The sequence below is a fragment of the Triturus cristatus genome, chromosome 7, assembly GCF_964204655.1.
Source record: "Triturus cristatus chromosome 7, aTriCri1.1, whole genome shotgun sequence".
NCBI lineage: Eukaryota > Metazoa > Chordata > Amphibia > Caudata > Salamandridae > Triturus > Triturus cristatus.
Window position 1 is genome coordinate 462,867,461 of NC_140590.1, and position 24,914 is coordinate 462,892,374.

At 43.2% G+C, this 24,914-nt stretch overlaps 2 protein-coding genes across 4 annotated transcripts in view; one reads left to right on the plus strand and one right to left on the minus strand.

Moving 5' to 3' along the window:
* The window catches only part of LOC146809931 (ketosamine-3-kinase-like), a 159,289-nt gene extending 141,601 nt beyond the window's left edge, over positions 1 to 17,688 (minus strand). The window contains exons 1-2 of one of the 3 annotated variants that reach the window (XM_085616791.1): positions 17,522 to 17,688; positions 3,903 to 4,054 (exon numbers count right to left, since the gene is read on the minus strand). In XM_085616791.1, the coding sequence (XP_085472917.1) occupies positions 3,903 to 4,054; positions 17,522 to 17,662 (293 nt within the window). In that variant the 5' untranslated portion in view covers positions 17,663 to 17,688. Of the gene's footprint in view, positions 1 to 3,902; positions 4,055 to 17,022; positions 17,117 to 17,203; positions 17,415 to 17,521 lie in introns of those variants that run through there. The other 2 variants (XM_085616792.1, XM_085616793.1) reach the window with 2 other exon arrangements.
* Positions 17,689 to 18,594: 906 nt separating this feature from the next.
* Positions 18,595 to 24,914, plus strand: part of TBCD (tubulin folding cofactor D) — a 2,329,415-nt gene continuing 2,323,095 nt past the window's right edge. The window contains exon 1 of the mRNA XM_085616794.1: positions 18,595 to 18,760. The gene's annotated coding sequence lies outside the window, so the exon portion shown is untranslated. The remainder of the gene's footprint in view (positions 18,761 to 24,914) is intronic.

The following is a 24,914-nucleotide window of genomic DNA, read 5'->3' on the forward strand; positions in this document are numbered from 1 at the left end:
ACTCCGCAGCTGATTTCTGGGGGTTCTGAGAGAAAAGTTGGAAGTCTGAATCTCTGTGTTGGGACGGTGAGGAAGGAGCGGATCCAGTCGCGGGCTTTGTCATGAATGCTGGTTTCATGAAGGCTAGCGCAGAGGGTGTCGTAGAAGATGGTGGCGAAAGCGGCTGAGAGGTCCAGGAGGATGAGGGCCGTGGTTTTGCCTCTGTCGAGGAGGATGCGGATGTCATCTGTGATGGAGAGGGGCGTAGTCTCGGTGCTGTGGTTGCCTCTGAATCCAGATTGGGAGTGGTCCAGGATGTTGTTTGATTCAATGAACTCAGAGAGTTGGGTGTTGATGGCCTTCTTAATGACTTTGGCTGGGAAGGGGAGTAGGGAGATGGGTCTGTAGTTCTTGAGGGTTGCTTGCCTGAGGGCTTCCTGATGGGGCCAGTGTGTTGGAGCAGTTGGAGATCCATGAGTGGCGGTTGCGTCCAGAGGCATTGACGTCCGTCATGTCAGTGGTGGAGTTGCGGTGAGGGTGGTGGTGAGCTGGTCTTCATGACCTCGTTCCAGCTTCTGCATGAGTGGTAGTGGGCGTGCTGGTGTACGGGGGGTTCGATGAAGGTGAAATGGATGCAGCGGTGTTCAAGCCACTGTAGTTCGGAGGTGTGGCTGCTTGCAGAGAAGATGGGGCCGAGTGTCTGTCCTGCTGAGTGGATTGTAGAGGTGACCTGTTGCTTGAGTCCGATGGTGGTGAGGTTCTCCAGTAGGGATGATGTGTTGTGGTCGTCGAGGTTGTGCAGGTGAAAATTGAGGTCTCCGAGGGTGATGTAGTTCATGGAGACGAGAGCGTGGTGTGCGATTAAGTCGACTAGGGGTTTGCTGAACGGGGGCGGGGTCCGGGAGGTCTGTAGATGAGGGTGCCGTGGAGGGTAGTGTTCAGGTTGTTTGGATCTGAAGTGGAGGTGCTCCATGGTGGTCGAGTTGTCATCCGAGCTGGTTGTGATGCAGAGGGGATTTTTGTGTACAATGGTGATGCCTCCTCATGGTCAGGTCCAACTGTGTGGTGTTTGGGCTTGGTATGGAACTGGAGGTTGGGGGGGGATTTTATGCATTGGAAATGTTTGTGATTGAAGGCACAGGGGCCTCACTATGTGAGTCATCACAGCGAGAGAAGGTCTGAGAGTAATGTTATTACCTGTAAGTAAACGCAGCAGTGTACGGCAACTGCCATGTGGGAGATGCATAATTTTATTGGCTGCAGTTTCCCCTTGATGAAGTAAGTGGCATGTTATTATTCTTACGTGGACTGTATACACAGGGTAGCTTACTACTGCAATATAGCTACTAAAGCAAGAGATGGGCACTGGCCACGCGCTTAAGTTAAACCCTTCACCCTCGTCACCACAGTTCAAAAAACGTATCTGATCATGTGTCAGCAAGCTACTACACAAGAGTAGTATTTTAGGCAACTTCCATACTTAACTGTTGCTCATCATGTATGTCCACTTGCATGCCATACTTTCTAGGATATCAAAGAGTAGCTGTGCCGCTTACTAAAATGGCCCTTATTACTGGGTCAAAACGTGTGTCTGTTCACATAACATCCAGACATTGCTCAGGAGAATTTTACTATTTCACCTGAATGTCCATTTGCATGCATCACATGATGGGCCCTTAATGGCCCTCTCCCTTACATAACTAAGATTAAAGAGTGGTGCAAAGTTGCATCTACAAAAAGGCGCCACTCTTTACAATAATAATTTAAACCCGTTGAATTATCCACTGCATCTTGAAAATACCCCCTATTTGGTGTTTCCATTAAATGTTTGTATTATGCTGCAATGTTATCATTTTACCAAAGACTAAAAAGAGAGGGAGATAATATGAGAATAATGGGCCCCAAGGCATAAGAAGCAAGTAACATCACTCATTATAAACAGTTTGTCCCAATTTTAGGTCTCGCAAAGGTTATACCCAGAGTAGTCGACACCTCAATCCGAGTGGTGGTCACACATGAATAATATAAACCATCAATATAAAGAATTCTCAGTATCAGGATGAGGTCGACTCGTTATCCTTCTCCTCACATAGTGTGTGTCTACAGGGAATCTGCCCCAGCATTGCTGAAAGATGTCTGAATCCACCCATTGTCAGATTAAGTGCAGCAACAACAACAACAAAAGAAACATCACTTAATGCAACAGCATAATCACTCACGTGTGAGAAGGGTTACATTCACAAGCTCAGGGTGTTCTTGTTTGCAGAGTTCACCAGGAATGCGTGTTTACACACACTGAACACCACTTTATGCTTTCAATTGACTGGAGTGCAAAATAATGGCATTAACAGAATAACGTTATTCTTGTGTTTTTTATTCCTTCCAGCAGGTGTTCCCAAAAAGCAAAAAATATTTCAGGTATGGGACCAATAGGCCCAATAGGCATGTACTCAACACACAATTAGGTAGACAGGGATACATATAAGTCCTATGGGGAGAGGATGTGTCTGTCGGCTGCGCTGCCACCTCTGGTGCAGGAAACCAGGGTTCGAGCCTCGAGGTCGCATCCACATCCTGTGATTCTGGGCAAATCACTTAATCTCCCCGTGCCTGAATGTGTAATGTAAATACGGTGCTATGTAAAGCGCTCCAATACCTTCGGGTCGAGTTCACGCTATATTAATATGCAAAAAAAAAAAAATCCTAAAGACACGTATGGGCTGTGAATCCGGCCGAAATATATGTTGGCTAGCCTTTGTGGGATAACAACCGTAGCTGGTCTAGTTTTACCCCCAGATAATATTTTTAATGATATCGAAGATTCCCCAATTAATAAAGGAAAAAATCCTCTGGGTTTACCTTGAGATATTTTTATCTGGACCCATTCACAATTACAGCAAAATACTTATTTAAGAACTCCCTTAACAGGTCGAGTCCACAAGTTGGGTGGCCACAACACAGATTTGACTCTGCCACACCAGAGGGAGGTGACAGTCTCCTTGTGACAGGTGCCATTGCAACTGGGTTGACTGAGCTAATGACCCTCCCGCACCCACATTCTCCTGTTCCCTCTACCATTGGTAGGTCCACTTAAGAACTACGAATCGCTCAGCTATATTCATTATTCCCTCATATAGCGCCTGAAAGTATGTGGATGCCTGATATTGGTCCTTTCCTCCCGTTTCTTTGCCCTCACCTGGGAAGCTTCTGTCCCCAAGCCTACCACAATAATACTGTGAAAGTGCTTAGTAATGCAATGCTGTGCCAATTTGTTTTGTATCTTTCTTAAAACTCAATAAACAAATAAAAAAAAACAGGTCGAGTCCACCAGAGTGGTATGGTGCGATTAGGTTGCCTATGATGAAGCATGCCACGATAAATTGTGAGTGAGGCCAGCTTTCCCAAATAGTTAAGAGCCTGCGGGATAGTTTCTTTTTTTTACCACTCCTTTAGAAGTCTAAATTTGGTAAGCCAGGGTACTCATTGTGACTTTATGTGCTTCAACTAGGAGGGAATGCCCTGGGATTTTTGCTCCTCCTATCCATATGTGTATAGATCTATTGTATTTGCTCACAATAAAAGTTAAGGCCACAATTATTTAAACAGACAGATAATTGGCATATCCGAATAATACACGCGGATGCTATACAATTGTGCGAGTTTGAAAATTACTCAATACAAATATTTTGAAGAAAATAAATCAAACTAGTGTTTCACTTGCCTTAACCTGTAGTCTGTGCTTTGAAACTAAATGTTGACTGTGTAATAAACCAGGGGTACTAACCTTGAAACAGATTTATAAGTAGTTATTTTGCTGATAAAATGACTAAGGTGCAGCGTGGTCTGTTCTATGCTATGCAGTAACTTCTATTGTGCTGCAATGAGAAATATCTTGCTACATAACATTTATTAGGATGTCGTACCTGTTAAGGCTCTTCATATCTAAATGCTCCATGGCAAATGCTGTTCCACCATCTTTCAAGTCAATCATTTTGATTGGTTTTGGGGCGTTCACCTTCTTAGTCTGCAGGATAGCTTCCAAACCAGCCATTTCTCCCAAAAACATTCTATTTGCCTGTCAAATACAATAAAAGATATAAGACCATTAGAAGCATCCGGTGACTACTATTACATGATAGTGAAAAGGAAAATGCCAGCTAATAAATGTCTTAAATGCTGCAGCTCTGCCTGCCCACCAAATCTAGGACATCCTAGGAGTCATTTTTGGATACCTGAAAGTAATACAAGTTCCACACAGGGAGATAGGGGTATCATCCTTATTAAGAACGAAATAAAATATAATAAAATATTTTTCTTGTTAATCTACAAACTTGTATTTTTCTAAATTGGTTACTTCATTAAAAGTATTACTGAAGGCACACCACTTGACCCATAGCACAGCACCAGGTATTAGCATTGTTTCAGAAGCGTTGAAAGCAATAAAAACAAATAAGAAGTCGTTATTGAAATACGGGCTTTGTCCTGGAAAGATGGAAAACTGAATTAATTGAGTACCGTTTTAAAACATGTGTCCCTAAGTGAAGGGATGAACCGTTAAAGTATATTTACTAGCACCATTGTATAAACCATGGACAATCGCAAACATTTTCCCAGGGGCCAAAATGTTTGGTCTGTGATGTGACCGGGGATCGCATTGATGCCAGCAGTGTGGTGGTTGGGGCAGGAGGGTTGGAGGGCATTGTCTGTGGTACAGTGACTATAGGGGAAGCAGAATATATATCTAGTGATGAACTGCACGATGTGAAACCAGAAAACCTGGGATTAATCCTGGCTTCCCCACTTTACCAAATTGTGTGATCCTAGGTAATTGCTTAAACGTTCCCTCCTTTTTCTTCACTGTCACATATAGGAGGACCTCAAAATATGACTTCAGGATGCGCGCTTTACAAAATCCTCCCCTGTGTTTAACTGATAAATTTTATATGTTGTTCATGTATAATAGGAACACAGGCAACTCGAGAGGATGCACATAACAACTGACTTAACTCTTAGTTCAATATTGGCATTGTTGTGACTGACTGACTGACTGGCATTGTTGTCAGGGTGGGGGCGGAAGAAATTATGTTTTTAAATTCATGTTTGAAAACAATCACTTTAAACAAAAAAAATACTTCTCAACTCACTAATATAATCTGATGTAATAAGGAGAAACGGTTCTGCATGTTAATGAAATACACTTCTTTAATTTAGAAGAGACATTATAAAAACGTTTAGACTTTTGCTGCAAGATGCGTTTAAAAATGAGTGTTGGTAAAGTTAAGTTGTGCAGGGCACCCTAGTTACTTTCTTTCTCTAACTTCACTTAACCTTTAAAAAAACATGCTTGACTGTTTATCTAACATCTTTTTGATGTTAGTGCTTAATTCAAATAGACTGCAGCCTAGTGCTGCTGTTGACCAGGGGCTGCAAGTAAAGGTCAGGAGGGCCGCATGTGGCCCCCAGGCCGTACTTTTGAGTCTAAGTGGTATAAACGATGAACATAGCTAATTGAAAGTCTCTCTCTTTTTATATTTCCTCCAAGCCCTTCCTATTCCTATCCCTTAATCCCACCTATCTAGACTACAGAAGATGCTTACCTTTACATTATATTTGATACGACAGAGGGACTCTGAGAGAATTCTCTTCCTCACCTGGATATGGGGGGCAACAGATCGCACTATGTACACCAAAAATCATGCATCAGGCCCCAATCTTTCTTCTTACAAATCATCAGGTCTGTTTGTTTAATGTAGGGGAGTCCAATGCAGGACCAGGAAGAGCACGCCAGTGTTATATTTTAAGGATAACCACCACGCAAATAATTTCCATGTATATTATGTGTATGTTAATGCCTCTTAGAATACAATACAATTGTGTGGCGATTGAAAACCGGACTTGGATCTGGCCTCTTGCTCCTCCTACGTTGGATACGTTGTCTAATTGGCTCAATGGAAACATAAGACTGCAACACCTAGAACAGATGGATTTGTTAAGTGGATTTGGTGTACATGACGCGAACTGGCACTCATTCCTGAAAATAATGGTCTCTAGGTAGCTCCAACAGATTTACTTCCCTGCCACACAGATCCACATGGCAACAACTGATGCTTTCTCGCCTTTGGCAGTGTTTGGGAGCTTGAGTGGGACTTGGGGCGCAAACACCTGCTCAAAAGTTTGGCTTTCTTCGGCCCAGCAGTAGGTGGAATCTGGGCCTTTCAAAGATTGTGTAGTTTTTGCCCAGGTTACAAGCTCGGATTGTTCTACTGTGTTCCTCGTTCCAGTAGGCAATATCCGCAACTCCATCTCTGCCTGGCACATGTTGCGATATAGATTACTGGGCCATTTCGGATGCCTCCTTCTTTTGGGTGTACACACAGTGAGCATTTGGTAGCTGATTGTTTGTTTTAATACTTATGACAATTACAACGTGTGTGTCTTTCTCTACTACACCCCATCCCATCACACTACCAGGTGCTGCGTCCATAATAGGATACTCGCACCTATAGTGGTCAACCTGAACGACAGGAAAACACTTTCCTCATAAGATCAAAACAAAAAGAAAACATTTCCAACCACACACTCTACACAGTGTAGGTTGCTATTCTTGTGGGTAAGCACTTCAAAGCCCCACTTGGGAGTTGTAAGCGCTATATAAGTGCTATGCTACAACACAGTACAATTTGTGGCTGCTGTTGCGTCTTTTCTCTCACAAATGGCAACCATATTCTTTGGCAATGACCCTTTTAGGACGAACACACCCAGGACTGTAAAGGCTGACCTAAGTTGCCATCTAACTGTTTTGCACGCATCACCCCTTTCTACTGAACCCAGCCTATCTAAATGGGCAAGTACCAACTGTCACTCACTGTAAAACGCCGACCACCTTTTAATTCTTGAGCACAAGACCATCCCTGTTGACCCTTGATTAATGCATGAACTGCTGAGCCCTCATATTTACCTCTACTAATCTCTGGCAGCCCCTTGTTGATACCCTCAGCAGGACCCCTTACCTCTGAGCCCCACCCACTGCTGGCAATGCCACAATATGCTCACCTTGCTGACGTAGGCCTGCCCTCATCACTGCTAGGCTTAGAGGAGCCAGTTACACCTAAAAGCAAACCCTTCTATTCTAATACTGAGCTGACACCATCGCTAATAAACTCAGTCTGCTCCCACAGTTCTAAATGGTGAATTCAGATCCCACTCTCACTATTAAAATGCATCCCCCCTCAGGTTTGCACCAGGACCCTTGCACCACTAGTACTACTGAAGTAAGATGCCCCTTCCCTGTTTAGGTCAGCTCAGCTGACTACCAAGCCTAACTGCAACCATCACTGATCGCACACAGCCCACATTTTTGAAAAAAATCAGAGTTGCCAAGTTGTATGAGCCCGTGGTGCTAAAGCAACACCAATATTCATGTTTGGAACTCAAAGAGCAGATTAGCATGTGAAATTCTAAATATGGTAATTATCTGTGGGGAAAACGTTTCATGACTGGAATTGAGAGCTAGCCATTATTTTATAGCAAGGCCCGGAGGCCAATATTATGCATAGTTCCTTTATTACTACTCAAACAGCAGCAACATCACATGGAATTAGAATACGAATAAACACTCTAGAACCCTGAACATGCTTATAATCCCTGAACAGGCAGCCATCTTCCTCTTTTGTTGCTGCTCGAACAGCAAGATAAGTACATTTGTGTGAGCTGTATTATTAAGAGAATAGAAGGTTTGATTAGTAATGTTGGGAGAAAAGATATCAATATAGAGTTTTATGTTGTGAGGTGAGCCTAGAGGGTTATTTAAAAAAAAAAAAACGGAGCGTTTTAATGAAGGAATATGTTGGGTAAATAAGCGTGTATGAGGCATGGAGGGAGAAGATCTGAATAAGCTCAGGATAATGAGGATGTTTATATGCGGCGACATGAAAGGTAGGCTTGGTTTTGAGAAAGGTTACCGTTTTTAAGGAGAGTCCGTTACGTGCGCGAGAGCAGAGGGGCACTATCGGTTTAGAAAAATACACTTAGGGAATTTGATATCCTTAATCAAAATGGCCAATTTAACCTCCTCTATTAAAACGGTCAGTGATTTATAAGTTGATTATCTCTTCATACGTGGAAATGATTCACCTAACAAACGTGTGCCAACTCAACTAACCGCCACTCCCTACTATAATATTCAATCATTAATAAGGTTGATTACCTGTTTGAATATTGAAATGATTAATTTGTTAGGTACAACTTTTTTTAAATATACTTTTCACAGTTGTTGTGCAATAATAGTGTGTATGATTTCAATTCAAAGCACTAATACAAATATAACATAATCGCACAGTTTCAAAATTGCCAGGATGGAAAACTGAACTCATTCCCACATGGCACACTTTGATATGTAGCAAATGTGTGCGCAGGTGTAAATCTGAAGCAAATTCTTCCAGAGAGCCATTCACAGTAGTTAAATCCTTAACCAAAATGCAATGTAATGGGTATGCCTTGATACCGCCGGTAGCCCACAGCAATAAACTTGCCAACTTTTTTGTTAATTAAATCTCTGGATTATGTGAGTTTTTTAGTGGCTCAGAAGTTAAAGGGGAGTCTATAGATGGTTTGAAACCTATCAAGAAGGAAGTGTAAGTTCTCCCCTTTCATGAGATAGAGGAAAAAGATACTCTTGATCTGATAAACAAGTTGCCCACTTTAGGTTTTGAAAAGACTCCAGGTAATCCAGAATGCATCTGTGTGGCTGCTTTTTAGAATACCGAGATACCAATCGGTATCCAGGTCTTTGGCAGCCTAGCTTGGCTCCCATTCTCATGCAGAATTCAATTTAAGTCGCTATGCATTGTCTATTGCTTATCATAAAAGAGGCCCTCAGATTCTATCTCCTCACGTGCCTAGAAATCGCTTAGATCATCCTCGCTTAAGTTAGCCGAAATACCAAAAGTGCAGAAAGTGAGGAGGGTTGGTCTTTCCTTCTCCTTCCTAGAGGCAAAACTTTGGAATTATTTTCTGTCCAGCTGGAGGCTTACGGAGGAAGAAGGACTGTTCAGAAATCAACTAAAAACCTGGTTGTTTTGAGGACTAAGTCTTAATAGCATCTTAGCTGGTCTTAGCACTAGGAGGCCCTGTGTGTGTAGCCATGCTCGTCTGAATAATGTCATCATTGATATTAACTTCGTGAGTTAGAAACATAAAGGATACATTCTTAAGGAAATATCTGTGTTCCTAATATTACTGTATGGAAGGTGTGACTATGCATTATTTTTTCCAATATATGAGTTATCTGTTTGACTGGATATTAGACACATTCTCCTAAAAGTAAAGGGTGTGAGAGAGTCACAACATGATTTTGTGATCTCTCTTTTGTGATACAGTGATGCCACAGTACATTAACTATGGCAGTTAATACTGCCACCTATTTTAGGACTTATTCTCTACCTTTCAGCTCCAAGGTAGGGCGCTTCGGTATATAGTACTAGTTGCTACTATGTTGAATGAACAAATGAGTGCTTTTGTATGCTAGCGGTGTGTACGATCTTGATTCACCCGGCACATGGATCAGGGTATTCCACAGATTGCAGACAACTTTTGGCCTTCACAGAACTACTGAATATAACCTGGAACCCATTAATAGTTTTGGGAACGGGCTTCCATAGCACAGATCACCTTACACTATTCAGCCTTGGCCACTTCTTTCGCAGTTGACACAAAAACATCGTTGTATTCAGAACCCCCCCCCCCCCCCCCCCGATTTTGCAAATAAAAGATTGCAAAATCGGCACTTTTGTAAAAATGCCACCATTTTTTTTAAATGACCACGAAATATGATACATTTTTTTCAAAAAACGGCTGTTCACTCTCTTTTTACTGGCTCTGTGCTGCCAATGAGCCAGTGAAGAGAGGGAAAGCAAAAGGCCAGCAGGCAGCAGAGGTGTTAAATTCCTCTGCTGCCTGCGTTTTTAAAGCACCTAGCCTCCTCCTGAGCAATTAGCCTCCAGGCCACCTCACACGTTTGCGTGCCCCCTGCAGACCCTTAAAAGGCTCTCCTTTCCCCCACCCTCTACTGCACCCCTCTCCCTTGGCTCTCCATTGTCTTCTGTTAACTCCAAACCTCACCCATGTCTCCTAATTGTTTTTAGGTCTCGCCTGGCGTTAGCAGCGCACAGCGCTGTTCGCCATGCGAGGGCTTTTTGTAATCAATTCACGATGTGCACGCGTACGGAGGGACAAAGATGGCGTCGGGCTGTCCACATCCAGCTGCAAATGCATGCGCATGCGGACAGCCCGATGCCATCTTTGTCCCTCCGTACGCGGGCACATGTAAAAAGCCCTCGCATGGCGAAAGCAGCACTGTGCGCTGCTAACGCCGTCGGGCTGTCAACATGCACGTGCAAATGCAACTTGTTGCCTGTCTCAGAATTCCATTCTCGCTCTTGTGACTGTGGCATCTGTCTGAATGTGACTGCCTCCGCCTGTGTGCCCCTTCGGCTCCCTTCGTAATGACAGTACTCCCTCCCCCCCCCCCCTCCCTCCTGCCGCGCTGCTCCTGTAACTATGCAGTTGTATTGTCTGACACAGCTGTTCCCTGTAGGCAGGGGACACAAGACCTGACACCGCCGGCTCACCACGATGCCGCGCTCACTCCCCCCGCCCCTCGTCCATTCACCACGCTGCCGCGCACACTCCAGTAATATGCCGCTCTGCAAAACAGTAACTTGTTGCCTGTATCAGAATCCCTTTCTCGCTATTGTGACTGTGGCATCTGTCTGAATGTGACTGCCTCCGCCCGTGTGCCCCTACGGCTCCCTTTGTAATGATAGTACTCCCCCCCCCTTACCGCGCTGCTCTTGTAATTATGCAGTTGTATTGTCTGACACAGCTGTACCCTGTAGGCAGGGGACACGAGACCTGACACCGCCGGCTCGCACAAGCTCGCCGGACCACAGTGCTTTGACTTCGTTTTTTCAGTTTTTAGTTTCTCAGTGAGTGCACTTCCGGTGGCAGACTCTGCATCACGAGAAGTTGCAAATACACCCATTTCCGGTACCGAGGTCCTTGTCGTCAAGTGACGGAGCTCGGACAGTGTTCTGTGTTTTTAGAATGAAAACCATGTCAACTGCAGGTTTGCTATAACCCAGTGAAAGCAGTTTTATTATCCCAGGCTAATGATTGTCTCATTGAATCTCTCCTCCCTTCTCTATCCCAGGCCATACCATCCGTTTTATTCCAGGCATGGCTGACCTCTGCTTCAAACAAAATCGGTAGTTTGAGCCCCGCCCGTGTGAAAGTGACACCCCTACTCCACAAGAGTTGCATACTGCAGCCTAGACGTTTAGTAGCATTTTTAAGGCGGTACACTGGATTCAGGCACCTGCTGCAGAGATCTGTGTATGTCCAGGAACTCCCAGGGTGTAGAGCTGACAGGCTAGCTTACATGTTTAGGGCACCTAATGCAGAGATCAGCGTGTAATGTGCTAGTCAAAGGGCCAAATCATCACAAAACATCTTAGGGAGTTAATGTGCCTGCTGCAGAGCACTGCAGGTCACATGTTCACTTATTAGCAAAACAGCACAGTGGGTTTCAGCTCATGCTGCAAAACTACTTGGGTACCCTACAGGTTGCAAAGTTCGAGCCTGAGGGAAAGTTTAGTGGAGTATTTGCTGGATTCAAACATCGTTAAGTAGCCAGAAAGGGTCAAGACTGAATCCACCATAAATGGGCAGCACCAGCGCAGAACTAGTGCAGCACCACCTCAACATCAGCACAGCACTATCTCAGCATCAGCACAGTACTACATCTGCATTAGTGCACCATCACCAACACAGCCCCACCTCAGCAGCACCAGCTCAGAACCACAGAGCACCAGCTCACTACCGCAGAGGACCACCTCAGCTTGACTCAGCACCACAGCATAAATCAGCACCACCTCAGTATCACCGCAGTATCGCTCAGCATCAGCACACCACCACCTCAGCATCACTCAGCACCACCTCGGTCTCCCTTCAGAATCTGGCATTTGTTGATTCTCCCCTAGTCTCCGTCCGCTGCAAGTGTTGCAATTCAGGTACCTTTTCACAACCTCCACGCTCTCATTGTTTATGCCCCTGCCTTAAAAAAAAAAAAGCACTAAAAATGCAATAGGTATCGCCTTTCATTGAGTTAAAGCCATTTGCACTGCTATACAATACCATTAGCAAAGCAAATGGCTTTAACTTCATCAGGCGAGACCTATTGCATTTTTAATGCTTGTTTTACCTACCCTCAATCTTCTCTGCCGCCACCCCCTCACCCCCACCCCTGCTGCCCAGCATGCATAGATTGTCTGATGCCAAAAAGAGCAGGTTTCATATTGTGATCTGCTTTCTTTGACATCAGACAGCCTCGGATTCCAGGCTCTGTGCTGCTGGAGACTCTGCAAAGTTACAGACTGTGACATAGCACAGTCTCCAGAAGTGACAGAGCACAAGCCTTCGGTATTTTTATGGCAGGCACATTTTTTCCCCACTGCAAAAATACCGTGAATTGTGAGGTTTTGGGCTGCAAATTTTGCATTTTGGGCCACAAAAACCCAAGGCCAATGGGATTTTTTAAAATTCTACAATTGATCTTCGTGGGGCATAAGAAGCCGATGTCACAAATTGAACTATACTTTTTTCGCTTAACAAGGTACAGAAACATAATCTATTGCCAACTGTAAACTTATGAAGCATTTTTGATAGTTCAAAGAGATGGCGAGAAGGAAGGAATCACAAGAAACCAGGCGAGAAGGCACAAAGCATGGGGAAGCAAGAGGAACAACGTAATCATTGAGGGTAGAGATGGGAACAATCACGAGCCCTTGGTGGAAGATAAATAAATTTGCGACCAAAAAAAGATGCAGCCAATGAGGAGAAGCAGCGAGAGAGATCATCAAAAAATGGAGCACCTGGGGGTGAACAATAACATAGTGAAGAAAGTGGGTATGAGAGGGACGGAGTGGAATGCTGTATGATGGCAAGCACCACAAAGCCAGAGTCCTGGCAGAGTGAAATCTAAAACATGAAGAAAGCGACCAGTGAGGAGAGGGCTTGGGGTAAATAACAATTATGAACTGGAAAACAGAAACACAAAGTAAGTGAAAGTTCTGTTAATGTATCCAATTTCCCTCATCCGGGAAGAGAAACCCAATGTTACAATGTGTTTTTTTTTTTAATTATGTGAACTTTTTAATCAAAGGAACAGAGTTTATTAGAGAGTAAAATGCAAGTTACAGTGCCACAAAGAAGAAAAAAAAAACATACGGTCACAGAGAGCAACACGGATAGGTGGGCAGTGGACATAGTGTAACTACATGCAGTTGTGAAAGTTTTTTAAAAATCGCTCCCACAAGGCAAGCAGCAGAAGGACACAAGTATATTGGCCATGCTTCAGGGAAGGGTCAAAGAGAAGAAGAGGCAGTGAGGACAACACGCTCTAACTAAACAAAAGCATGCAAATGAGAGTGAAAGGAAAGCCAACCCAAAGCAGTGGACTGGCCCTACACCCCCTGTATATTGACAAAATATTTTGCAAGCAATGCTTTCTCAGATGTAAAAGACTAAGGTCTTCTCGAGCATATTAACCTGAGAACTGGACTCGGAGATTTTCTCTGACCAGTGCTGGAAAGAAGGCGTATTGCGCCAGATCCCAGCTCTGGCAATTATTGCTGAACCAGATTTGGAATCCAGTCAACCGAAGGAAATATGCTAAATTTGTCCTGGTATCATCCTTTTCGGACAACCAGACACACAATTTAGCACTCTCTCAAGTTGTTTGCATTGAGTTTGGTACAGCAACCTGAAGGCAGCAAGGAGATTTTCTTATTTTCACTTCCAGTCAGATGCAAACAAACGATTGATTTAAAGGGCCATCTGTCTTTATTTTATTCAAGTATCGTCGGGGCTAGGAGCCATCTGTAACCTAAAACCTAGATGCCAATGCAATGGAAGGAAGACAATTTATCAGTTCACAAGTACCTTAGAGAAACCATGACTTAGAGGCAGAGTTTGACTTTTTTCAACTCTTCCCCTCCCCCCATGTAAGAGATGTGCTTGCACTGTAAGAATGCAAAATGTATCAGTGTGTAGGAGTTTTTACAAAAAAAATATTTAAATGGCATATACTCATTTATTTTTTAGGTCTCGCCTGACCCAGCGCATGCGCTGGTCTGGCGAGACTTTTAGTAAGGGCTTCAAAAAATGCTGCCATGGCTGGCCTAGCGCTTGCGTTCATGCGAGCAGCTGCCATCTGTCTTTCACGGGTCATTAAGCGTGTGGACGCTGCAGCTGCTTTCACTTTTGCAGCCGCACGCCCACTCGCTCCGCCCTGTCCGTGTCTTTGCTTTTGCTATAATCGCGGCACCCGTGCTTTATTTTTAACATTAGAAGTAAAGTGCGGGTGTCGCGATTATAGCAAAAATAAAGAAATAGACAAAAACATCTATTTCTTTACTTTTGCTATAATCGCGGCACCTGCGCTTTACTTTTAACTCTGCATTTTTACTTATTCCGGTACATAATTATGTGCTGCTGAGAAATTACGCTCTTGGGTACTGCATATTCATTGGCCACAACCTGAAGTACTATCTTCAGAAACAGCTGAAAACCCTAATGGTTCTGCGCTAATATATTTGCGAAACCTGTAGTACATTCGTGTGGCACGTATTAAAAAACACATAATTGGAGAGTTAAACTCTTCCTCCAAAACTCCCCTGGAGAGGGTAGGGCTGTAGCGCCTTAGGGCGTCCTGTGAAACGAACGGTATTCATGCTGTGAGATTTTGTTTGTCATTCTATGGCCATCAGAACAAAAAGCTGCAGATTAACCCCCCCTCCCCACCTTATTTTACTAAGAGTTCGCAGTACGAAGTATTTTTGTGATGAATATTTTCAACAACATCAACACGTTCTTCTAGTTTTACTGTAGTTCGGAAACATTTCGCTTTTCCGTTACTGGGGTTTACGGATGGAAATCGGGGAGCCCAGTGTGAACACGTCACCGCATTGTGTGATCCTGGTCATAATCCCTCTGGTTTACTGCGTCTTGGTTCCCGAATGAGCTCTAGAGACCGCTACTAGTAAGAAGATATGTTTACAAAGCATACATTTTTTGTCATTTAGCAATACAGGTGACACCACCATGTCCTTGTTTCGCGCTCTACACCATTAACTGAACATAAATATATGTATGTGCACAGTTGGCACTCACTCACCTCTGCCTTTCTCTTATATAAGCACCTTTACTCCAGGGTCCCTCCTGTCTCCACGGGGAATGTTTGGCTGCTGCTATGTAAGTGGTTAGTAAGACATGGCAAGAGTCGAAGCTACTTTATTATATAGTAAATAATACAAGCATGGGCATAGCCAATAGGTATTGCTTTTGGGACCTTATAAGTATTTATTTTTGCAGCAAAATCTCCTTGGTGCAACAACATCAGCTGTTGCATGGCTAAACCTTGTACCTTATAAGTGTTTAGCCATGCAACAGTTGATGTTGTTGCACCAAACATATTGTGCTGCATAACTAAGGGGCATATTATCAACAAACGGCGTTAAAATTATTGCCGCTTTAGCGGCAGAAAACTGCCGCTAAAGCGGCGATAATGGGCTTGATAATATGCCCTGGAGAATTCCCATAGAAGCCCATGTTCTGGTGTCAACAAGGGCTTCTATGGGAATTCTCTGCGGAATATTATCAAGCCCATTATCGCCGCTAATTTAACGCAGTGCTTGATAATATGCCCCTAAATACTTATAAGGTCCTAAAAGCAAGACCTATTGGCTATGGCAATGCTTGTTCTTAGTTCGTTTTTAGCACAACTGAAATGGTGTCTCTTCGAAGAAATACAAGAATCGTAGACGGTAAGAATCAATGGAGTTCCCAACAAAAACGAACGGTCTTCCAAGTTTCTCAGCTGACTACTCATCAACATTCTAATGTTCAGGGGGGGGTTCTCAAGATTCTATGGGACAAGGGACTTTGATACAAAGGAGGGGAAACAGTTGAGGAAGATACCCACTAAATAAAATAAGGTCAATGACTAAGGATGGTGATAATAAATATATAAATACATACAGAAAAGAAAATTACAACAACTCATCCCAGAATAGGATATCAGAGCACTTTATATCACACACAGACACAATAAATCATATGTGTGTAAAACAATATACAGGAAATGTTATATAAGACAATGAGGGTTATGTAGTGAAGCAATCACATAGCGTTCATACTTGTAGGCATTATATGTTAAGAGTAAATGGTTGGGAGAAACAAAAGAGGATATAAAATGTAAAACAGTGATTGGGGTTGACTGTGCTAACAAAGCTTTAGTAATTCCAAGAGGAGCCCTTCCTTGCAATCTTAGAATAACAGAGAAAAAACAATAAGGATCTATACCCATGACTTACAGTTTGCATGCAGCTGCTTGATACCAATAAATAGATCACTGTGCTATATTAAGACTGCGACTTATGAACTGGAAGTAACAAAATGATTCCAGTGTCAAAAACAGTAGCCCACTTAACTTTCTACATACAATCTGGGTTCTGCATGCTACCGGATGTGCTTTCCAGTAGGCACATTAACACTCTATGCTACTTTGTGGGTTAAAACTGTGATTGAACAAAACACAGAATTCTTCCTGAACTGCATTAAAACACCAGAGTTATATTGCCACTAGAATAAACCCATCAAAATTGCTTGGAACACAAAGATAGCAAGCAGCAGGTGTTTTAACCATTTAGGTAACGTTTGCACGTGTTGCCAATTTCCTTGCATCAGGTTTCTGTTTTAAATAAATATTAAGTTGACTGTCAATTCTGCTTTTCGAGCTCCGTCCCTCGTGACCCCACCCGCTTTCTTCTGCCACACACTGACCCCTCATGCAGGCAGGCAACTAGAGCCAAATTTCGGGGGGGGGGGGGGGTGGGTGCTGAAAAATATTTCGGGGGGGGGCTAAGTCTTCGAGCCATAGGCAGAGGGGCTATAAGCAGGGGTGAAACCACAACAAAACCTCATTACCGAGTAAATGGTCTTTTAAAGACCTGTGAAGTACTCGGGTGCGGCTGCAATTAGACGGACGCCAGCCCGCGAGGCTGTCTCATACGACGGGGGGGCTGAAGCCCGGTGAGCCCAATGGGTGTTGCGCGCCTGCCCTCATGTATAGGTTACGGAAGTCAGCGTTTACAAATTGCAACACTACCTCAGCTCCGACCTAGCCCGCTGGCGAAGCTTCTGCCAGGGACTGCTTTGTTTGACAGCAGGCTAAACATAACGTGCCTAGTAGTTTCCCTTTTCGCATTATAAGCAGGGTCTGCCTCTTCCCTGTGCCCGCCTGGGTTCTGCAATTATCTGAGAGCAGTTGACCGGTTGTCCTCACAGCTGCCCCCTACAAAGCCCAGAAAACAACTAGTCTGGCCAAACACTAATTACAACTGCCTAGTCTCGCCTCTTTCTTATGTTTTTAGGGGAATGTCGCCCCAAGTAAGTTGTGTGCCGTTAGGGTTCGCAGCCACTGCACCTCGGGCTTGTGATTGAACTTTACGAAGACCCGCCCGTGGTCCGTGTCGTAACTCCGACCCTGGCTGATGCAGCCGCCACCTTCATATGATGTGGCTTTCAGCACAGACGTCCCCAGCGCTTCTTTCAGCTGCAGCTCCATGTCTGTGGGGCGCTCTAGATTAGATACAGTCTGCTGAGGTGGTGTGGGCTAGTTAATACCCGCACGTGTGTCTGACAAATTTGTAGCCATCTTGTAATGTTCTAGGCCAAGCCTTCTGCAACTAAGCAGTGTAGCAATTGTATTTTAGGGAATAGTCTTGTCATTGTGTCGTAATCGTATTGCTATAGCGCTTACTATCCCTGAAAATGTATTCATAAAAAGACAAATTATGGCAACGATATTTTAAAACTTTCTCTTTCCCTTCAGAGTAAAATATGCTCTCTCAAAGAGGACCATTATTAAAATGATATCACGATGCAATTAAACTATAAACTTGTGGGTGTTCTCTTGATGTGCCCTTTTACGGGAAATATGAATTTCTCTCTTTGATGCCTTTTGTGTGTTTGAATGATGCAGAATTTCCTTTCCATTCTTTGAAAATCTTTAACTATGTCGCAATTGTAAATTGTGTCCAATGAATAAAGAGCGTGCAAATATTTTGCTGGGGCGGTCTTCGAGAGCACAAACGTGCGACGAAAACAGACGCCACGCTGCTGGTCTGGAAGCTATGAAATCAGCAAAATAATAATTTGGGACCACTTTTGGGCCCCAGACGTCGCCATCTAGAACGGTACTTTCGTCAACATTCCAAGAGACTAGACGAGTATAACATTAATAATACGGTACACTAAGTTATAAACTAGCTAAACATGGCGCTGTCATTTTGAAGTAAATATAATACATCTACATATTAAAGTGTTATGCGATTATTTAAAAAAATATTCTCCTATTTCCATAGCCTCAATTAACGTTTCTCGGTTAAAGTAACCATATAACAAGCGTTCCAAGATGGCTACCTCGCTTTCTTATGTCTGGGACGGGCTTGTCTCGCCGTGTCTTTTGGAGAACTCCTACTGGCTAAAGCGAGGCACGCAGGTTGTCAGGGTAATACGACTTACAGCATGAACTGTCTCATTTCTTGCATGGCCAAGTAGAGCACTTGCTCTAGTGGTTGATACAGAGTTACGGGTACCGGGAAGGTCCAAACGTAGCAAGTGAACCCCGTAAGAGGTGGAGCCCGATCAGCGCTTTCTTTAGGTAAGTCCAGGAGAGGAAACGCGCCCTGGCGGTTCTTAAACTGCTGTAGGCAATACAGAGGATGGAGTCCACAATATACGTTAGAAAAAAATCTTTGCTCGGGAGGCCGAATGCACTAAATGGGTGGAGGCATGCTAACAACCGAAGTTTCACTTAATTCTTACTTATGATTACATGCATTTGGAGTTCAGTTTTGTCATTGACTCATTGTAGAAGTATCATTGTAGAAGTATTATATATTTTCTTTGCGGTTGGTTTGATTATTTTGCGCAGGTTATGTCTCTTGGGCACTCAAACAGGTAAGCGAGACTGCAAAAACCATAATTTTGCCTCCAGAACATTTTGGGGATTTATAAAATTAATAGGAAAATTAACATCTTCACACGTTGTAGGTTTCCCCGAATGCTTGGATTTCTGTCTCTCTGTATTGAGTGACTCGACATCTAACCAGTTAATCAAAGAGTGAGAAGGAAGACTGAAGGAATGAATGAAAGATTTCTGAAGGGGATAGGTACTCCACGAAATGTCACGGGGCTAAATCTGCAGACGCACTCCCATAGCCGCCCCACTTGTGAGAGGAGAACAAGTGGATTTTTAGGGCTTTTCTTAAGATTAAGTCTTGAGAATTAACCCAGACTGACAGCGGAAGCTGATTCCGTTATTTGCTGGTCGAGCCGAAAAAGAGCGCTCAGCCCACCATTGCTAACCCTGCGGAATCTCGGTACTGCGGCAAGCTGTGTGGAGGCAGATCGGAGAGTTATAATAATGTACAGTCCTGTCAGTCAGATAGTGTGCAAGCCGCGCTTATAAAATGTCCGATGAGTAAGAGCCTTGAAAGTAATGATTTTCTTGATAAGGAGCCAATGTAGTGCCTGTAGGGGATGAGATTTACTCCCTCTTGGAAATGCCCAAGATGAGGGGGCAGGTGTATGCTATACCACTTGGATGTTTCTGATGCAACTCTCTGGTAGGCCTGGGTTTAAGATGCTAACATAATCCAGTGTAGCTGTTACGAGTTCATGGACAACCTCCTTTGAGCCTTCTGAGGAAGGAGGGCGAGAAACCGTCTGATAGAGGTAAGCAAGGTAAAGCAGGTTCTAGTGAAAGACAGAATCTGAGGTTGGAGAGCGAGCTTGTCATCAAGTTTTACTCCAAGGTTCTTAGTGACTGAAGTATGTATAGGGAGTGGGAAGGCCTCTCGGCCATTCAGTATTTATCCAGTGTTCTCTAACTTTTTCAAATAGGATAATCTCAGGTTTTTTTTCTGAACTGTATTGCAGATACCTCTCACACAGCTATTGAAGTCGATCCTTCAGGCAGGAGTTAAAGGTGGTAGTCATGTTTGTGAAAGAGGATCAAAATTAAGGAACAACTGTCATTGCCACATGAAATGGTCCCCAACCCATAGGGTTCAATGTGTTTAGCTAATGGTGGACATATAGATATTGAATAATTGTAGTGAATTTCTTCTAAGGAAAGAGCCCTGTGGCACCCCAACAGCTAGTTGCTTGCTGTGTGAAGTATGGGGAGCAAGCTAGATCTCTTGCTCTCGCCCTTCCAAGAACGATTCAAGCCAAAGCTAAGCAGTGTCTCAAATACCTAACTCCGTCATGCGTTGTATCAAGATGGAATGAGGCACGCTATTAAATGCTGCTGACATCGATCAGGATCCGGGCAGCACTTTTTCCTTCCTCTAGGACAAATGTATCATTCTCGCTACCTTGAGAAGGGCACTTTCTATGTTGTACTGCTGACAAAATCCCAACTGGTTATGATGATTATAATTCTTCTCCAGATAAGTGGATAACTGTGTGTTAACCATTTCCCCAGCATTTTAGCTAAGGAAGGAAGCAGGGAAATGGAGCGAAAGTTAGCTAAAATAGATGGATTAGCAGATGTTTTCATTAAGGAGAGGAATGACTTTAGCCCTCTTCCAGCATGCGAGGACGGCTGCTTATTCTAACCAGGTGTTAAGTGCTGTAGTCTCTGCAGAGGAGACAAGTTATGCAGGAGGGAAGGGCCACTAGGTGATCCAGATTTACTCTGCAAAAGGGCCTGCTGTATTTGAGCCAAGGAGATGGGTCCCAAGTTATTCCAGGATCAGATTAAAGCAGGTGCTGCGACATGCATAACATCTGGTAAAGGGAAGACTTGGTTAGTGGATGGAGAAATAAGCCCTCATTAATCTTTTCCTAAAAATACAGATACCTTCTCGCTTAATTCTACAGATACTGGAATTATCGGAATGCAAGGTTTCTGGTTCACAAAGTTTTGTGATTTGAAAAAATTCCCTGCAAGAGTTCTCAGCCTCTGCAATGCGGTATGAGAAAAAGGAACGTTGGCCGATTTGATGGTGTTCATTATCTGCAGGACTATAATTCAGCCGTTCCTTACGCTCCAGTTGTTTGCCATGCTTTAGAACCAAAAGGTCATGAGTAAATCTCTGTGTTTAGCGGTACTCTTTTACGGGGGTGAGGGTCAAGTTAGTTTGGGCCTCAAGTATAGTGTGAATCACATCACCACCTATCAGTCTTTCTGTGACAGCACATCATCTTTGTAGATATTCTCCCAGTGCACATCATTACGTGCAGACCTCTTACTCTGGCATATCCCCATCAGATCTTTTTCGGGTGATCTTGACCCCAGCAGATTCTTCTAATGAACATTACTCCAAGGTATCCCTCTCCTAGGGCACATCTCTCCTTATCATCTCAATAGCTTATCATCGTTGAAGTACAATGCTGAGGGAGCTTCACCCCTTCCAATCTCTCAGGTAGATCACCCTTGCAGAGCACTCTGCTCCCCGTATCTACTTCTACGGGTAACCTCACCAATTCTAAGCTTTCTCACTGTAGTAAGTTAAAATTGACACACGCATATCAACCCTCTAGAATTCTCTGCCAGGGTACATTACACTCATGCAGATCTCTTTCACAGGCCATAGGCTACAGCTCTCTTCCCAAGGAATCCTAATCATGCAGGACTCCATTATAGAGCAAGGTATCTGAGTCCAACCACATATTGGCATTTAGATCCCTTGCCTGCAATGGTGTAAAGTGAACATGTGTTCGATGAGCATGATACTCTCTTACTAACACCAACATCTTACAATGAATTGCTCTCTTTTACTTGCTGTTATGTAGCACAGTTTCTCACCAGGATTGTATACATGGTTACTTAGCATGTCACCAGAATTATATACACGATTACCTAACATGTTTTCTTCCTTACTGACACTATCCTTTACCTTGAACACCCCTGAAATCACTTACGTCATTGTCTTCCTCATCATAGCCTTGAATGACATTTCTCTCTGCATTATTACGGTTTCATTTCTCTTCTCTTGACTTCATTACTTGCTCAATTTATTGCAAATTTCACCACTTATACTTAATGTTCCCTTTTATTGAACAGCTTTCCATTGCTTCCTAGCTAGGTTTGTGCTATATAAATACCAATAAATATATACATACAAGGTGTTTAAAATCTTTCATGCAATATTTGCTGTCCTTTAATAATGAGGTTCTTGGACGATAATAATCATTGCTGAGATTTTCTATTCTGCAATCTACTTTTTCATCAACGCTCTAGTAAAGTATATGTGGTAAGAGAATTTATGATGCTTGAACACTTCATTCCTCTCTGGATTGTAATAATTGTCTATTATTGTGATCGCTGTGTCCTACACTTTAGAAGTCTTAAATTACTATTATTATCACTGGGTCTGTCCCTGACTGGAGCTTATATTCAAGCATGCACTCATTCCTGCCCCCAATAGGAGAGTCCTTACTTATTACCTCCCAATTTAAGCGACTATGACAGATTGGAGGTTGCATGCATAATCTGCTACCTGGTGCGTCCACATAGTGTCCGGTATGTCAAGCACTTGTAGGGCTCAAGAGCACGGCGTTTTGCTGAAGTATTGACAAGTTTGATTTATGTTTGTGGTTTTCTGTACTATGGAGTCTCACTTCATGAACCATGCTTTTTGTCTGAGAGATCTTTTTACTGTAGTCCCATCTCAGTTGTTTTTGTGTATCATATTGATTACTTGTTCATAGTTTGTGTCCCACGGAGTAGTCTTCATCCATGATCCCAGAACTCTGTTTTCTTGTTTGAAGGATTTCAGTTCTTCTGCTACAAACTCAAGGGCATTTTCTGGTGTCATTGACGTATCTGTTGCAGTATTCTTTTCTGCACAGCTTGTAACTTGCAGTATCTTTTGTTCTGTTTCCCGACTGTGCTAGTGCTACAGATACAGGCTAGTGACCTGTTCTTAGGGATTGACTGTTATAGTACAAAGTTTAGTTACTCCTTGGCCACTAATCAGGCCTTGACGTGATGAAGGGTGTGTCTGGAAATGTTTTCTGCAGGGTTGTATTCTACCGCTGCTTGTGTATTATTTGAAGTTGTATTCTAGAAATGCCATTCCTCTCCTCTAGATATGGGACATAATCTTTGCCTTGAGATTCCAGTACATCGTTAGGAGCGCTTAATGACCTATCACAACAGGGAAGGGCTTTCAATATCACAACTGGTAATGTTCCCAGGCCACACAATAGGTGTTCTTTTTGTGTCCGCAGAAGTTGGAGAAATATTAGGGTGAATTTTGAAACATGCAAAATAAAGAAACACGGTTGCTCTGCTGTGCCAGAGGTGGAAAAAGAAGCACAACACTGCTGTTTTTAAGGGCACTGTGAGTAGCTGGGCAATGTATTCACTTTTCATCAGTGCTTTAAATGGAGAAAAAAATAAGTGTAGGTACTCAATCCACTGAACTGTGGACTAGTGTGGGAGCCAGCAGCAGGTAAGGGCGAGGCGAGGAGATAAGCATTCAATGAATCTTCTTTTTCTATCTGCTTCTCTAATTGGTTTAAAATCAGCTACATTATTTCAGTCCCCACTTCTTATACCAGGGATCTCCAACCTTTTTGTAATAAAAGCTACTTATGTTCAATTAAAATCGCCCTGAGCTACTAATATTACAGGTATTTTAATAGTGACCCCATAAGATACTATTACATTAGTGACTACCTCTTGCAAGATTACTGGCAGTGATCCCTTTAGTACATCAGGCACAGTTGCTTTCATTTATGTAAAAAATAGTAATAATATTAGTAACAAGTGTCCTGAATGCTGCATGATTTATCACTCCAAACAGTTTTAAATACATTTTGAAAATTCATTCACTTTTCTCTACACTTCAGCTTATGGTTTCTGAAAATGCATACATTTTGATCTTCAACACACACTTTCAGTGTTGTTGCTTATGTTGATTTAGCCAATCAAAAGTCTCTAAATTAGCAGCTTGAGCTGTATAGAGGAGAGCTACTTATAGGCAACTGGAGATCTACTGGTAGCTCATAAGTTACTCGTTGGAGAAGCCTGCCTTACTGCTTTCCCCTTGGCTGCTCCTTTATCTCCCAAGTATATCTTTTTTCTTTCCATTGTTGGTATTTGACCCTTTGTGATGTTTCCCTTTCTTCTGTTCCTCCACCTCTTCAATTTTCCCTCAACTCTCTTACCAGTTTCTTCTTTCTCTTTCTCCCCTCTTTGCTTTTTTCTTCCTGTTTCTCTGTTGTTTTGTCCTAGTTTCTTTTTTTCTTTTGCTTATATTTCCCTTCTTCCTTAACCCTTGTTATTTTTTCCCTACTTAACCTTTCTTTACTCCTATTCTATCCAGGTCCCCACTGTTTTTCTTCCTTACATCTCATACTCTTTCTCCAGCTTCTTGTTTCCCTTTATTTTCTTTCTGTTGATAGGTTTCTCCTTTTCTACTCCACTTTGGAATAACCTGAAGACCTCTGTCCCCTCTTGTCTCTCCTCTCTTTCCCCCTTTCCCATCACACCTCCTGACGCTAACCTTTTTGTTCTATCTTGACTCCCTTTAATCTCTCATAAGAGGGCTGGCCTACACATGCGTCTTGGGATAAGGACCATCCGGGTTGTTGGTCTGAAAGCCAATGAGGGTGCGAAAGGGTCCGTGGAATCATATCCTACACAATACTTGACATGTTCTGTTCCCCGTCCAGCAGACGTTTCAGGGGCCCTGTTCTTTGGAGGGTTCTATAGCTGTTTCTGCTCTAGGCATTGGCTAATGAGATGAAGGGGACTGAGTGCTGTGAATGGTATTTATTTAGCATTTTCAGTACAG